At 42.4% G+C, this 17,211-nt stretch overlaps 1 protein-coding gene across 1 annotated transcript in view; it reads right to left on the reverse strand.

Annotated features, from left to right (window-relative positions):
- Positions 1-17,211, reverse strand: part of AGMO (alkylglycerol monooxygenase) — a 357,460-nt gene that overhangs the window by 137,704 nt on the left and 202,545 nt on the right. Inside the window, exons 6-10 of the mRNA XM_038772004.1 lie at positions 7,252-7,318; positions 5,817-5,882; positions 5,652-5,731; positions 2,994-3,128; positions 517-633 (exon numbers count right to left, since the gene is read on the reverse strand). Coding sequence (XP_038627932.1) covers positions 517-633; positions 2,994-3,128; positions 5,652-5,731; positions 5,817-5,882; positions 7,252-7,318 — 465 coding nt within the window. The remainder of the gene's footprint in view (positions 1-516; positions 634-2,993; positions 3,129-5,651; positions 5,732-5,816; positions 5,883-7,251; positions 7,319-17,211) is intronic.

Consider the following 17,211-nt stretch of genomic DNA (forward strand, 5'->3'; position numbering starts at 1 on the left):
GGGCCAATTCAAGTAAGAGTATTAGTAATGCTTTTCGAAAAAATTCTAAAATATAATAATAATAAATAATAATGGCATTTGTTAAGCACTTACTATGTGCAAAGCACTGTTCTAAGCGCTGGGGGGATACAATGTGATCAAGTTGTCCCACGTGGGGCTTACAGTCTTAATCCCCCTTTTTACAGATGGGGTAACTGAGGCTCAGAGAAGTTAAGTGACTTGCTCAAGATCACACAGCAGACTTGTGGTGGAGCAGGGATTCGAACCCATGACCTCTGACTCCAAAGCCCGTGCTCTTTCCACTGAGCCAGGCTGCTTCTCTATTTTGTTACTGTTTTGGTAAGGGTCACAGATTATAGCACATTCATAATAAAAGAGACATCTCTTTTTTTTTTTTTAATCACAGTGAAATAACCTCTGCACCACAGTGCTTAGTATAGTGCTCCTCATAGAAGAATCACCCAATCATTGACTTGATTAATTCACCCTCAAGCCTGATCCAAGAGTGTTACTCACGGCTTTTCCAGAAAAAGTCTCCTCATAGAATCCTAGCATGATGACAAAATGTATAATCGTGTAAAGCTGGAGAGAGCTTGATGCTGTGGCGGAGAATGGAACTTCTTTTCCGGTGACCTGCAATCAGACGCAACCCTTCTGAAAAATATTTGTATTTCTCCTCTTTTTTTTGTGGTATTAAGTGTCTACTCTGTGCCAGGCACTCTTTTAAGCATTGGAATAGGTACAAACTAATCAGGTTGGACACAGTCCATGTCCCGCCTGGGGCTCCCAGTTTCAATCCCCATTTTACAGATGAGGTAACAGAGACACGGAGAAGTGAAGTGACTTACCCAGGGTAATGCAGCAGAAAAGTGGCAGAGCTGGGATTAGAACCCAGGTCCTTATGGTTCCCAGGTCCATGCTCTATCCCTTAAGACATACTGCTTCTGTAACATTGTAACCCCCATGGAGGCAGGAATCACATGTACCCATTCTGTTGTACTTTCACAAGTGCTTAATACAGTATTCTGCACATAATAGATGCTATTGGTGATAAGAATAATTGTAGTTGGTGTTTACTATGTTCCAAGATCTGTACTAAGCACTGGTGCAGATACGAGGTAATCAGGTCCCACGTGGAGCTTAGAGGCTAAGTAAGACGGAGAGCAGCTTTGAATTCCTATTTTGCAAATGAGGGAACTGAGGCACAGAGAAGCAGGTGATGTGCCCAACGTCACACAGCAGGCAAGTGGCAGAGTCAGGATTGGAACTCAGGTCCTCTGACTCTCTGGATCTTTCCACTGGGCTAAGCTGTTTTTACTTAATGGTTGGTTCTGTGGTTCCGAACCTCTTAAGCACTTGATATTGACCATGCTCTCAGCCACAGAACTTATAATAATAATAATAACGATTATGGTATTTGTTAAGCACTTATGTGCCAGGCACTGTACTAAGCTCTAGGGTGACTACAAGCAAATTGGGTTGGACATAGTCCCTGTCCTGCAGAGGGCTCAGTCATAATGCTCATTTTACAAATGAGGTAACTGAGGCACAGAGAAGTCAAGTAATGTGCCCAAGGCCACACAGCAGACACATGGTGGAACCAGATTAGAATCCATGACCTTCTGATTCCCAAGGCCATGGTCTATCCACTAAGCCATTATGTCAGTCAGACACTTACTGTATGCCTAGAACTGTACCAAAACTTGGGAGAGTAAAATATGACACTAAATAGATACATTCTTTCCCCACAGTGAGTTTACACTCTAGAGGAGGAGACAGACATTGATATGAATAAATAAACTACAGATGCTGTGCGGTTAATGTGGAGGATGAAAACAAGGAGCAAGTCAGAGAGATGCAGAATGGAGTGGGAGAAGAGGAAAGGAGGATTTAGTCAGGGGAGGCCTCTTGGAGGAGATAGAACTTCAATAAAGCTTTGAAGACCGGGGAGAGGAATTGTCTGATATGAGGAAGGTGTCTCAGGACGTGGGTGAGAGGTCAGCGACAACATAGATGAAATCGAGGTACAGTGAGAAGGTTACTATTAATGGAGCGTAGTACGTGGGATGGGTTGTTATAGGAGAGCAGTGAGATGAGGTAGGAGGGGGAAAGATGATTAACTGCTTTAATACCAATGGTGGGGAGTTTCTGTTTGATATGCAAGTGGAAGGGCAACCACTGGAGTTTCTTGAGGAGTGGGGAAACATGGCCTGAATGTTTTCGTAGAAAAATGATCTGGGACAGCAGAGTCAAGTATGGACTGGAGTCGGGAGAGTCAGAAGGCTAGGAGGACAGCCAGAAGACTAACAGAGTAATCAAGGCAGGATAGGATAAGTGATTGGATTAACGTGGTAGGAGTTCTGGTGTAAGAATGTACAGGTTTATGTACCTATCCTCCCTTCTGTCAATTCCTCTTTCTGTAATTTGTTTCATTGTCAGTCTCCCTCTCTGGTCTGTGAGCCCCCTATAGACAGGGATCATGTCAAACCAACCCTATTGAATTCTGCTCTTCCAAGCACTTTAGTGCTCTGCACATACTAAGTGCAGAATAAATACCTTTGATTCATATAGAAAAAGATTAAGAATTAATTGCCAACTTAAAATTTCCCCCTTTATAGCACCCTAAAAGGGGGATTATGAACAAATTCCTTGAAAAACTTGATCGAAAATAGATGTTTTGGATTTCATCATTTCTGGCCCATGTCAACTTGAGATTGAGGCATAATGAGGTCATTTCAGCAAAGCCTTCAGGTGATTGGATTGATTTTAAAAAATGTGAAAAAGCTATTGGTCAATTAAGTAACAATTTAAAGGGAAAAGTCCTTAAGCTTGTCTTCCCATCTCCTCTCCCTGCCCTACCTCTTCCACCAAGGCCCCATGCTGCTAATTTTCTAATTTACGATGGTTCCCGTAAAATTTAATGTCGCTCCTGCAGAGCTGTTAGAGCTAAGTAAATAACGAGAAATGAAAACCCTCCCATAAATCCCATTTACCTCTGGGATTTCCTCAGGAAGGCCAAGCCTCGGCTTCCCAGGGCCCCATCCTGGCCCTTTGAATAGGACAGAGAACTTGTCGGTGAATCCAGGTGTGATCCAGAACGTAGTCCATATGTCCACTAAGTGATGAAACTGTGGAGGAGCAGAAAGAAGGTCTCCCTGTTGTTTTCCTCAAGAAAAGTCTCTGGACCAAAGGTGGCACTTGGATTCCCATTTGTCATTAGACTGGAATCTGGAAAAAGGTATCCTCTCTCTACTTACGTTAATCCTGTTCTTAGCAGGAGCGACTAAGACTAAGAAATCAGAATATTTGATTTCTGTCCACTGAAACTGGGCATGAGGATTGCTAATGGTCCTAAAAAGTTATTAAAAAGGAAAGGAGAGATGTTCAATCAATCATATTTATTGAGCAAAAGATCTGTGCAACACACTGCTCTGAATGCTAGGAAGAGTACAGTACAATTCCAGCTCTGCCACTTGCCCACTGTGTGACCTTGGGCAAATCACTTAACATCTCTGTGTCTGTTTCCTCTTCAGAGCATGGGCTTGGGAGCCAGAGGACTTGGGCTCTAAACAAAGCTCTTTGACTTGCTTGCTGTGTTGCCTTAAGCAATTCATTGACTTCTCTGAGCCTCAGTGTTCTCATCTGTAAAATGGAGATTAAATACTTGTTCTCCCTTCCGCTTAGACTGTGAGCACTATGTGAGATAGGAATTGTCTGACCTGATTATCATTTATTTACCCCAGCTCTTAGTACAATGCTTAGCACATTGTAAATCCTTATCAGTATTATTAATAATAATAATCATTATTATGCTCATTATTCCCTGTAAAATGGGGAGCTGTTCTCCCTCATCCTAAGACTGGGAGATCCACAATAATAATAATGATGATATTTGTTAAGTACTTACTATGTGCCAAGCACTGTTCTAAGCACTGAGTGGAGGGGGGGGGGGGGGGATACAAGATAATCAGGTTGTCCCATGTGGGGCTCACAGTCTTAATCCCTATTTTACAGAGAAGGGAACTGAGGCACAGAGAAGTTAAGTGACTTGCCCAAAGTCACACAGCTGACAAGTGGCAGAGTTCAAATTAGAACCCATGACCTCTGACTCCCAAGCTCTTTGAAACAGGGACTGTCTGATCAGAATGAGCCTAGCTTGCACAGAGTAAGCACTTATAAATCAATAAATCGTATTTGAATGCTTACCTGTGCAGGGCACTGTACTAATGGCATTTGTTAAGCGCTTACTATGTGCAAAGCACTGTTCTAAAGTGCTGGGAAGTGTATAATACGACAATACAATGGACTTGGTAGACACATTGCCTGCCCACTATAAGCTTACAGTGTAGAGGGCAATTATCACAATCGTTGCTCTTATTACTGGAAACATAGAAGGAGCTTATGCACAGATATCTTCCGGGAGAGTCCATTCAATCCTGAAGTGGGATCAAGTGGGAATTTCCTCATGGACCCAGAGGTAATTTGAGGGCAGGGCTAGAGGCGGAACCAATTTTGAGATGACTGGTCAAGATTCCGTCACCCGCGCAGCCATTTTCTCCAAACACCTCTGAGATCCCTATAGGACTTCAGCTCTACTCCCTTGTGGGTTGTGTGTAAGCTCATTTGGGCGGGGAATGTGTCGGTTTACTGTTGAATTGAACTCTCCCAAATGCCTAGTTCAGTGCTTTGCACCCAATAAGCACTCAATAAATATGATTGAATGGACTCTCCTGGAAGATATCTGTGCATAAGCTCCTTCTGTGTTTCCAGTAATTGCCCTCTACACTGCATGCTTATAGTGGGCAGGCAATGTGCCTACCAAGTCACATCGTTGCTCTTATTACTGGCAACATAGAAAGAAGGAGCTTACACACAACCCACAAGGGAGTAGAGCTGAAATCCTATAGGGATCTCAGAGGTGTTTGGAGAAAATGGCTGCGCGGGTGATGGAATCTTGACCAGTCATCTCAAAATTGGTCCCGCCTCTAGCCCTGCCCTCAAATTACCTCTGGGTCCATGAGGAAATTCCCACTTCATCCCACTTCAGAAACCACCATTCCCTCACCAAAGGATAGTGGTTAGAGTTCACTACAAATCAGTCAATAAATGACATTTATTGAGTGCTTACTGGGTGCAGAACCCTGCATTAGATGCTTAGGAAAGTACAGTATAACAGAGATAGTGGACACTTTCCCTGCCCATATGAGTTTACAGTCCAGAAGAGCTAGTACAGTGTTCTACATACCATAGGTGCTTTCATTCCAGAAAGATAAAACTCTCAGTGATATTGTAAAGCTCTAGTTTATTTTAACATCCATCTCCCCTGCGAGATTGTCAGCTGCTTGAGGCCAGGGATCATGTCTATTTTCTCTACTGTACTCACCCAAGCGCTTAGTTCAGTGCTCTACATAGAGAAGACACTCAAATACAATTAATTGATTGATGTGACTGATGGAGAATCTCCCCTAACCACCGCCAACCCTTTTTCTTTTTTTCTAATGAAAATTCAGCTTTTGTTTTAGCATAATGTTGTGAGCTCCGAGCAAGTACGTGGACTTCCACATGTTTTACAGTTTGGTGTGATGTTTTCCTACCTTTCTGTATTGTATTGGTCTCTGGCCTACGTATTCGATGAGATTAGACAACTGTACCTGCACTTTGAATGGCTCGAATGTATTTATGGGATGTGTTAGTCCATAGAGAACTTTTTCCTTTTCAGCCTCAAATGTTCCTGAAGACAAAGGGAAAGAGTCAAAGTGAAGAACTGATGAATTGCAGTTGACATTGCTCTACCGATTGCCATTAATTTCACTTACCAAAAATTCTATCCCAGATAATAAGAGTGCCACCGTAGTTTTTGTCAATGCAATAGCGATTTCTGCCTGAAATACAAAAAAAATTGCAGAAATTTCAAAATGTTCATAGTCTCAAGAATGAAAGTGTCGTTTTTTTTTTAATTAATTGCCTAATCAAGTCTCAGGTTTAAGTTTTCCTGAAGATGTTTTTAACTGCCAACTAAAGAAATACTGCTATTTGAAATATTAATTTCAACCAGTTATATATTTTTAAATATTTTTTCTTATGGGAGAGTAGAGATTTACTTATGCACTTGGATCTGTGAACTTTGAACATTTGACATCCTCCCCAGCCCTACAGCACTAAAGTACGTATGTATTATAAATTATTTATTCGTATTAATATTTGCCTCCACCTCTAAACTGTAACCTCATTATGGGCAGGGAATGTGTCTAACTAATTCTGTTGTACTGTACTCTCCCAAGCACTTAGTACGGTGCTGTGCAAATAGAAAGCTCTCAATAAATGTCATTGATTGATTAATGGATTGATCTGGTTTAGATTTTTATATTTGATGTCATGGAAAAAAGTGAGCCCCTGTTATGGTGATAAAAACATAGGGCATGATGGAAGAGGGCTGTTTGAGATATGGCTCTTAGCTTTGTCAATCATCATCATCATCAATCGTATTTATTGAGCACTTACTATGTGCAGAGCACTGTACTAAGCGCTTGGGAAGTACAAATTGGCAACATATAGAGACAGTCCCTACCCAACAGTGGGCTCACAGTCTCACGTAGCAACTGGAAGTCTTTCTGAGCTTTGATCTTCCCAGCTGCAAAAAGGCCAGAAAAGATCACTTTCTAACCTATTCCGATTTTGGAATTAGAAGAAGGGGTCTAGAACACATTCCTACAATAGGGAAGTTGGGCCCAGAGGATTGCTGAAAGGTGGCAGTGAAATTAGAGCAAGTGGACCATAGAATATACCTGCTGATAATGGAGGAATTTGGTGAATACATTCCAAATGCGACTAGGGCCCTTCTTAAAACTCGCATTCGGGAAGCAATGTAGTCCAGTGGACAAAGCAAGGGCCCAGGAGACAGAGGACCCGAGTTCTAATCCTGACTCTGCCACATGCTGGCTGTGAGACCTTGGACTAATCATGTATTTTCTCTGTGCCTCAGTTTCCTTAACTGTAAAATAAGGATTCAATATCTGTTCTCCTTCCTATTTACTCTTGTGAGCCCCATGTGGGACAGGAACTGTGTCTGACCTGATAAGCTTGTATCTACCCCAGTGCTTAGAACAGTGCTTAACACAGAGTAAGTGCTTAACAAATACCATTATTATTATAATATATACATACCTTATGTGATCAGAATGTAGTGAGTTTTTAAGAAAGAACCAGGGAGACTAAAAAGGAAATTTCACGGATGTTTAAAGGTTTACTTGCCATGATGAACTCGGTGGTGACTAGGTGTATTCAGAATCAATTCCAAAGGACCTAGATGGTCAATTAACTGCAGATAAATAAATGAAAAAGTGCATTTAGGGACTTTTTTTACAAAAAAGACACATTCAAGTATTTCCTTTTGTGGTGCTTCAAATCTGGATTTATATAAAAAATATCTTCTACTGTAAATAAGAAAGAGAACAGAATCCATCCAGCAGGAATTTGTATTTTAGTGCCCATTTTGCAGCTATAATGTGCAGAAAATGAATTATTAGCACCCATTTTGCAGCTATAATGTACAGAAAAAGAATTATTATTGCCCATTTTGCAGCTATAATGTTCATATATTGTTTCACAGGGATTGTTCATTATATCTACATCAACAGTATCTGTCTAGTCTGAGATAATCAGTAATAACCCTAATCATAATGTGTCAGTTGTCAAATTCTGCCATGGAGCAGTTCATCCCTTGTGACTACTTTAGGAATGTTTTCGTTCTCGTTTATCTTGATATCCACCCTTGCTCACAGCCTACCTACTGGCTCCAACTCTTTCCCCATTCATATCTGGCAGATCACTGCTCTCCCAGTCTTCCCAATCAATCAATCAATCAATCAATCATATTTCTTGATTTACTTACCAGTAAATACCAGGCACTATGCAGAACTCTGAGGGTAGGTACAAAATAATCATGTTGTACGCGGTCCCTGTCCCATATGGAGTTCACAGTTTTAATTCATTAACTAATTTTAGTTAATTAACTAGATTGTTAGAGATGAGGTAACTGATGCACAGAGAAGTGAAGTGACTGGTCCAAGGTCACAGACAGACAGGTGATGGAAGTGGTATTTAAACCCCGGTCTTGCCGACTCGCAGGCCCATCTCTGTTCAATAGCCATGTTGCTTCTCCGATCACTGTGTGCCGAGCACTGTACTAAATTCTCTGTACAATATAACAGAGTGGTGGACACATTCCCTGCCCACAATGAGCTTACAGTCTGGAGAGGGAGACGGACATTAATATACATAAATTGTGACTATGTGCATAAGTGCTGTGGGGCTGAGGGATGAATAAGGGGAGCAAATCCAAGTGCGTGGGTAACACAGAAGAGAGTGGGAATAGACAAAATGAGGGCTTAGTTGGGAAAGGCCTCTTGGAGGAGATGTACTCTCAATAAGTCTTTGTAGGTGGGGAGAGTAATTGTTTGTTGGTTTCAAAGTGGGAGAGTGTTTCAGATCAGAGGCAAGTCATAGGCGAGGGGTCTAAGGTGAGATAAAGAAAATCAAGATACAGTGGCATTAGAGGAATGAAATATGTGTGGTGGGCTGTACAAGGAAATCAGAAGGGTAAGATAAGAAGGAGACAGGGTTATTGAGTGTTTTAAAGCCAATGGTAAGGTTGCAGAGATGGATGGGATAATACTGAAGAGTGGGGAAACTGGGACTGAATGCTTTTGTAAAAAAAAATGATCTGGACAGCAGAGTGGAAAAAAAATGATATTTTTTGAGTGCTTACTATTTATACTTCCCAAGCACTTAGTACAGTGCTCTGCACACAGTAAGTGCTCAATAAATATGATTGAATGAATGAATGAATGTGCCAGGCACTGTATTAAGTGCTGGGATAGATGCAAGACTTCCCAGACTGAGCCCCCTTTTTCCTCTCCCCCTCCCCATCCCCCTGCCCTACCTCCTTCCCCTCCCCACAGCACCTGTATATATGTTTGTACAGATTTATTACTCTATTTATTCTACTTGTACCTATTTACTATTCTATTTATTTTGGCAATGATGTGCATCTAGCTTTACTTCTATTTATTCTGGTGACTTGACACCTGACCACATGTTTTGTTCTGTTGTCTGTCTCCCCCTTCTAGACTGTGAGCCCATTGTTGGGTAGGGACCGTCTCTATATGTTGCCAACTTGTACTTCCCAAGCACTTAGTACAGTGCTCTGCACACAGTAAGCACTCAATAAACACGATTGAATGAATGAATGAAATGCAAGCAAATCGAGCTGGACACACCTGTCCCATGTGGGGCTCGCAGTCTCAATCCCCATTTTCTAGGTGAGGTTATTGAGGCCCAGAGAAGTGAAGTGACTTGCCCAAGGTCACACAGCAGACAAGTGGTGGAGTTGGGATTAGAACCCATGACCCTCTGACTCCCAAGCCTGGGCTCTTTCCACTAGGCCATGCTGTGAAGTAAGGAGAGACAGGTGGAAGGGAGGACAGCAGGGAGACTGTGAGCCCATCTTCAAGACTGTGAGCCCGTTGTTGGGTAGGGACCATCTCTATATGTTGCCAACTTGTACTTCCCAAGTGCTTAGTACAGTGCTCTGCACCCAGTAAGTGCTCAATAAATATGATTGACTGAATGAATGAAAGGAGACTAGTGCAGTAATCAAGACAGGATAGGATAAGTGTTTTGATTAATGTGATGGCAGTTTTGATGGAGAGGAAAAAGTGGATTTTAGTGGTGTTGTGAAGGTGGAACCAACAGGATTTGGTGGCAGACTGAATATGTGGTTTGAGAGAGATTTTTTGAGGCTAACACCAAGGTTGTGGGCTTGTGAGACAGGGAAGATCGTGGTGCTGTCTACCTGGGGGAAAGTAACGGGAAGGAGAGGATTTAGGTCCTGTCGTGTAGGTGTTAAATTTGAGGTGTTGATGGGACATTCAATTAGAGATGTCCTGAAAGCAGGAGGAATTCTGGAAAGAAGGAGATCAGGGCTGGAGATGTAGACCTGGGAATCTTCCACATAGACATAGTAGCTGAAGCCATAGGAGTGAGTGAGTTCTTGAAGAGAGTGGGCATAGATTGAGAATAGAAGGAAACCCAGAACTGAGCTGTGAGGGACTCAAACTCTTCTAAAATCATATCTCCTCCTGGAGGCCTTCCTTGAATAAATTCTCATCTCCCCACCCTAATTCTCAGGCCCAACTACCTCCTCAGCTTCCTGTGTCACCTAAACAATTCAGTCTCCTTTTTCACAGCCCTCTGTTGCTTCCCCCTACCTGTAATTCATTGTGGTGTCTGCATCTCACACTCGATTGGAAACTCTTTGGTGACAGAGATGGTATCTACTAAACTCTACTATACTCTCCCAAGTACTAAGTACAGTGTTCTCCACAAAATAAACATTCAATAAATGCCACAGATTTAAAGGGCATTAAGTCATTCTTTCTGACCCCTAGCCACTTAGTAGGTCCTTGCTTTGGTGAATTCAGTAGCACAATCAGTTGGCAAATATTATTAGTTCTCTTCTGCCAGGGACATTTCAGGTGGGTCACTACCTCATGGAGTTCCGTAAGAGGGATTGGGATGGTGTCTAGACTGTAAGCTTGTTGTGGGCAGGGAATGCACCTACCAACTGTGTTACGATGTACTCTTCCAAGCCCTTGGTAATAATAATAATAATAATAATGATGGCATCTATTAAGTGCTTACTATTTGCAAAGCACTGTTCTAAGCTCTGGGGAGGTTACAAGGTGATCAGGTTGACCCACGGGGGGCTCACAGCCTTAATCCCCATTTTACAGATGAGGGGACTGAGGCACAGAGAGGTTAAGTGACTTGCCCTAAGTCACACAGCTGACAATTGGCGGAGCTGGGATTTAAACCCATGACCTCTGACTCCAAAGCCCGTGCTCTTACCATTGGGCCACACTACTTCAGTGCTCTGCACCCAGTAAGTGCTCAGTAAATACCACTGATGGGTTATATGACTGAAAACTGTCACTTTGAGTTAAAAGCTTTCCGGGAGGGGCTCTGATTTTTGTGCACAATAATAATAATGTTGGTATTTGTTAAGTGCTTACTATGTGCCAAGCACTGTTCTAAGCGTTGGGATAGATACAAGGTAATCAAGTTGCCCCATGGGGGGCTCACAGTCTTAATCCCCATTTCACAGATGAGGTAACTGAAGCCCAGAGAAGTGAAGTGACTTGCCCAAAGTCACACAGCAGGCAAATGGCAGAGCCGGGATTAGAACCCATGACCTCTGACTCCCAAGCCCGGGCTCTTTCCACTGAGACACGCTGCTTCTCTAAGAGAGGGAAGGCCAGGAGTCCCACTGGAGAAACGTTCTAGGTCTTACTGCAAAGGTGAACACAACACAACAGAAGGTGGTCATGTAGAATACTGGACGCACACATTTCAGAGTGGAAAATTGTCACAAGGATGGTAAGGGGACAACCAAAGGAAGATCAGCCTATCACCCCCACGCTCTCTCCCCCTGGCTGTATCCAGCCAATTATCTGTGAAAGACACTCACTAAAACCTCAAGCTCCTTTGGCAATATAAACATCAATCTGCTATTTATTAAACAGTTACTGTGTGTAGATTACTATCCTAAGTGTTTGGGGAAAGGACAATATAAGAGAGTTGATTGAAACGACCCCTTTCTACAGGGACCTGTAGAAAGTCAAGAGGATTCATTCATTCATTCAATCGTATTTATTGAGCGCTTACTGTGTGCAGAGCAGTGTACTAAGCGCTTGGGAAGTACAAGTTGGCAACATATAGAGACGGTTCCTACCCAACAGCGGGCTCACAGTCTAGAAGGGGGAGACGGACAACGAAACAAAACATATTAACAAAATAAAATAAATAAAATAAATATGTACAAGTAAAATAGAGTAATAAATATGTCCAAACACACTGTATATGTGTGTTTGGGCATATTTATTACTCTATTTTACTTGTATATATATATACTTGTGTATATGCTTGTGTATATATATACTTGTGTATATATAAATATATATATATACAGGTGCTATGGGGAGGGGAAGGAGGTAAGGCGGGGGGATGGGGAGGGGTGTGAGCCCACTATTGGGTAGGGACTGTCTCTATATGTTGCCAATTTGTACTTCCCAAGTGCTTAGTACAGTGCTGCACATAGTAAGCACTCAATAAATACGATTGATGATGAGATCAGTAGGGCTTTGGCGGAAGGCAACAGACATTAAAATATATTACAAAAAGAGGAAATCAATCTATCAATCATATTGAGCACTTACTGTGTGCAGAGCACTGTACTAAGCGCTTGGGAAGTACAAGTTGGCAACATATAGAAACGGTCCCTACCCAATAGTGGGCTCACAGTCTAGAAGGGGGAGACAGAGAACAAAACCAAACATATTTACAAAATAAAATAAATAGAATAGATATGTACAAGTAAAATAAATTAATAAATAGGAAATGGGAGAATATCAGCCTCCTTGCTGACCTCTCTGTCTCCTGTCTCTTCCCACTCCAGTCCATTATTCTCTCTGTTGCTTGGGTCGTTTTTCCAAAACGTTCAATCCATGTTTCCCACTCCTGAAGAACCTCCGGCAGTTACTCAAACACTTTGGCTTCAAAAGGCAACTCTTTACCATCAGTTTTAAAGCACTCGATCTGGTCTCTGTCTCCTCACTAGTTTCCTGCTACAACCCAGCCCTCACATTTCAATCATCTAACTCTAATTACTGTACCTTGATTTTATCTATCTTTTGTTTTGTTTTTTGTTGTTATGGTATTAAGTGCCTACTCTATGCCAGGCATGGTACTAAGCACTGGGATAGTTACAAGATCATCAGATTGGACACAGTCCATACCCCCCATGGGTCTAACCATCTTAAATCCCATTTTACAGATGAGGTAGCTGAGGTATGGAGCAAGTTAAGTGACTTTCCCAAGGTTACACAGCAGACAAGTGGCAGATTCAGGATTAGAACCCAGGTCCTTATGGCTCTCAGGCCCCTTTGCTTTCCACTAGGCCACATTGCTTCTATTTGCCACTGAGTCCTTGCCCATGTCTTCTCTCTGGCCTGAAACTCCCTCCTCCTTCATATTCAAAAGATTATCACTCGTCCCACCTTCAAAATCACACGTCCTTCCTTCGCTAACTAAGCCCCCATTTCCACTTACCCCCTAAACCTACTGCTTTGCATACACACTTGGATTTTTACCCTTTCCCTCACCCACCCTCTGTCCCATAGCTCTTAGGAACATATCTGTAATTTATTTTAATATCTGCTCCCCCTTCTAGACTCAGGGAACATGTTGACAAACTATTTGATTGCACTCTTCCAAGCACTCGGCATAGTGCTCTGCACACAAGAAGAGTTCAATAAATACCATCAGTTGATTTATTATAAGGCTGCATAAAGACGTTGTGTGGACTGAGTGACTATCAAGTGCTTAAGTGGTTCAGATAAAATTCTGGGCCTACTTCAGGATCATAAACAAGAGGAAATGATGATCATCCTCTATTTTGAGATGTGAGCTAAAGTAAAATGCTACATGTATATAAGTCACCTCCCGAGACTTTCCCCTTCTAGACTGTGAGCCCGTTGTTGGGTAGGGACCGTCTCCATATGTTGCCAACTTGTACTTCCCAAGTGCTTAGTACAGTGCTCTGCACACAGTAAGTGCTCAATAAATGCGATTGAATGAATGAATGAGATGGATAGCTTACATCTATTCATTCAGCTGTATTTATTCAGCACTTTACTTTGTACAGAACACTGGAATAAGTCTTGGGAGAGTACAATACAACAATAAGCAGACACATTCCCTGCCCACAATGACCTTACAGTCTCAATGAGAGGGATAATGCAAATAAAATAAATGACAGATATGTACATAAATGCTGAGGGGCTGGGACGGGAAGAATAACTACCTCAGGAGTTGGAAGATAAACACTCGTGGAGAAGGAAGGATAGGTGGTAATAATAGGAAAGGCTTTCCCCTAGCCTCTGGACTCGTTGGAAATGTAAAATCTTAAGCTGCAGACCTCGGTGTACAGGCAGAGATCCAGATGGGGAAGGAGAGAATCATTTCATCCTTGTTTGTCTGTCCAGGCCCAACATGTGTTATAAAAACAAACAACAAAAGGGGGAAAACAATTCCACTCATCAACACCAGAAGTCTGCGGTCCAGATGCAATTGTGACGTTAAGACTGGGCTGCTGGGGGGAGTGGGGGGGGGGCGGGGTGTGTGGAGAAGGAAGCAGGTTGTTTACAGATCCATTTAAACCCAGGCAGCAGCTTGGGGTTCACATTCATCCAGCCCTAACGATGTTGCTTTTCATAATAATTAATAGTAATTTTTAATGTTCTCATCTCTCTGAACTCCACAAAGCAAATAGCCGTTATTAGCATCAGAGCTAATAGACTGTGAGCCTACTGTTGGGTAGGGACTGTCTCTATATGTTGCCAATTTGTACTTCCCAAGCACTTAGTACAGTGCTCTGCACATAGTAAGCGCTCAATAAATACGATTGATGATGATGATGATGATCAGAGGTATGAATGGAAAGATTCCTGACTGTATTTAGACAATGTCCAACCTGAGGAGACCCCAGCCACCAGCCTCCTATCTTTTCCAGCTCCAGTCCGTACTTCACTCCGCTGCCAGGGTCATTCTTCTAGAGAACGGTCAGTCTGTTTGTCCACTCCTCCAGAATCTCCAGTGGTTGCCCAACCACCTCGCCATCAAACAGAAACTTCTTACCATCAGCTTTAAATCACTCAATCACCTTGCCCCCCTCATTCATTCATTCATTCAATCATATTTATTGAGTGCTTACTGTGTGCAGAGCACTGTACTAAATGCTTAGGAAGTACAACTCACCTCCTAACTCACCTCCTGGATTTCCTATTGCAATCCAGGCTGCACACTTGGCATCTTTATCGGAAACTTACTCACTGGACCAAGATCTCATCTATCTCACAGCCGACGTCCTGCTTCCAGCCTGGGACCCCCTCCCTTCTCCTATCCGACAGACGATCGCACTCTCCACCTTCAAAGCCTTATTGAAGGCGCAGGGAAGCAGCGTGGCTCAGTGGAAAGAGCCCAGGCTTTGGAGTCAGAGGTCAGGGGTTCAAATCCCGTCTCTGCCAATTGTCAGCTGTGTGACTTTGGGCAAGTCACTTCACTTCTCTGGGCCTCAGTTACCTCATCTGGAAAATGGGGATTAAGACTGTGAGCCCACTGTGGGACAACCTGATTACCTTGTATCCCCCCAGCTGTTAGAACAGTGCTTTGCACATAGTAAGCACTTAATAAATACCATCATTATCATTATTATTATTATCTCCTCCAAGAGGCCCTTCTGACAGGGCCCACATTTCCCCTTCTCCTGCTCTCTTCTGTGCTTTCTTTTGCACTTGAATTTGTATCCTTTTCCCTCAGCTCCACAAAACACATGCATGTCTGTACTTTATTCATATTAATGTATGTCTCCTCCTCTAGACTGTAATGTTCTGGGCAGGGGACACAGCTTCAGACTCTGTAATATTGTATTCTCCCAAGTGCTTAGTGCAGTAATAATAATAATAATAGTAATAATGGCATTTTTTCAGTGCTTACTATGTGCAAAGCACTGTTCAAAGCACTGGAGAGGTTACAAGGTGATCAGGTTGTCCAACTTGGGGCTCACAGTCTTACTCCCCATTTTACAGATTAGGTAACTAAGGCCCAGAGAAGTGAAGTGACTTGCCCAAAGTCACACAGCTGACAATTGGCAGAGCCAGGATTTGAATCCATGCCCTGTGACTCCAAAGCCTGTGTTCTTTCCACTGAGCCACGCCGATTCTCGTACTCTGCATACAATAAGCACTAAATAAATGTGATTAATTATTAGCAGCTTCTCAGTAGAAGCATGAAGATTATGTGAGATGCAAGCATTCAGCTGATTTAACTGAAGACAAATCAATCAGTCAGTGCTATTTATTGAGCACTTCCTCTCTGCATAGCTCTGTTCTAAGCAGTTGAGAGAATACAACAAAGCAGACAAGAACCCAGCTTACAGAATTTACAGTCATTCACTCATTCATTCAATCAGTCATATTTATTGAGCACTTACTGTGTGTGAAGCACTGTGCTAAGCACTTGGAAGAAGTTTAATTTACTCTCTCACTTGTAAATATGATTTCTTCACTCTTCAAAACTCATAGCCTGGAATCCCTTTATAATTAATATTTACATTGTTTCTGGGAAAGTAGGTCCAGGCCCTGTGAATATCTGGGTATTTGGATTGAATCAGCTGAATCCTCAATTAGCAATATGCTGCTTGCTTGTTCCTTGAGCAATAATAATAATTAATAAATAATAATTAATAACATTAATAATAATGATGATGGTATTTGTTAAGCGCTTACTGTGTGTGATGCAGTGTTCTAAGCACTGGGGGGATACAAGATGATCAGGTTGTCCCACATGGGGCTCACAGTCTTAATCCCCATTTTACAGATGAGGCAACTGAGGCACAGAGAAGTTAAGGGACTTGCACAAGGTCACATAACTGACAAGTGGTGGAGCCAGAATTCAAACCCATGACCTCTGACTCCCAAGCCCGTGCTGTTTCCACTGAGCCACGCTGCTTCTCTGTGATCAATAATTCATTGATCACATAGTACAGAGGGTCTCTCTCCAGGGCTTAGAATAGGGGAAGGTAAATAAGCCTTCTTGGATTTGCAAATAGAAATTATTTCTCCATGGTTTGATTCTTCCATCAGTAATGGCTATGATTTGAAATTTGAAGGATACAAACTTGAACCATGGAATACAGAGTGAAGAATCTTTAGCTACCTGTAAATATGCTCTGTATAGCCCATTAGCTGGATCTTCCTGGGAATATGGTGGTCGCTTCCATGTGGGTGGAAATATCACCCTAGTAATGTGACTTTGGGATGGCTCCCTTTTAGAAAGAGAAGACAAATGTCACTAAGAAAGGTCTGTATTGGGAAGCTCTACTTGAGCTGGCTTAAATGGCTTTGAAGAATCACTATGGAATGTGAGTTTTGGGGTGGCCCCCTGATATGCTCCATTCCATGTTCCATCTTGGATTTGTGCGATCGGGACCAGTGTCACTGTGTTCTCTGCTCTGTAGTCCTGATGGGGACATGTTGGAAGCGGGGTTAAGAGTTGATTCTACTGCCAAGATTGTAGCCACTACATCATTTCAGC

The sequence above is a fragment of the Tachyglossus aculeatus genome, chromosome 2, assembly GCF_015852505.1.
Source record: "Tachyglossus aculeatus isolate mTacAcu1 chromosome 2, mTacAcu1.pri, whole genome shotgun sequence".
Lineage (NCBI taxonomy): Eukaryota > Metazoa > Chordata > Mammalia > Monotremata > Tachyglossidae > Tachyglossus > Tachyglossus aculeatus.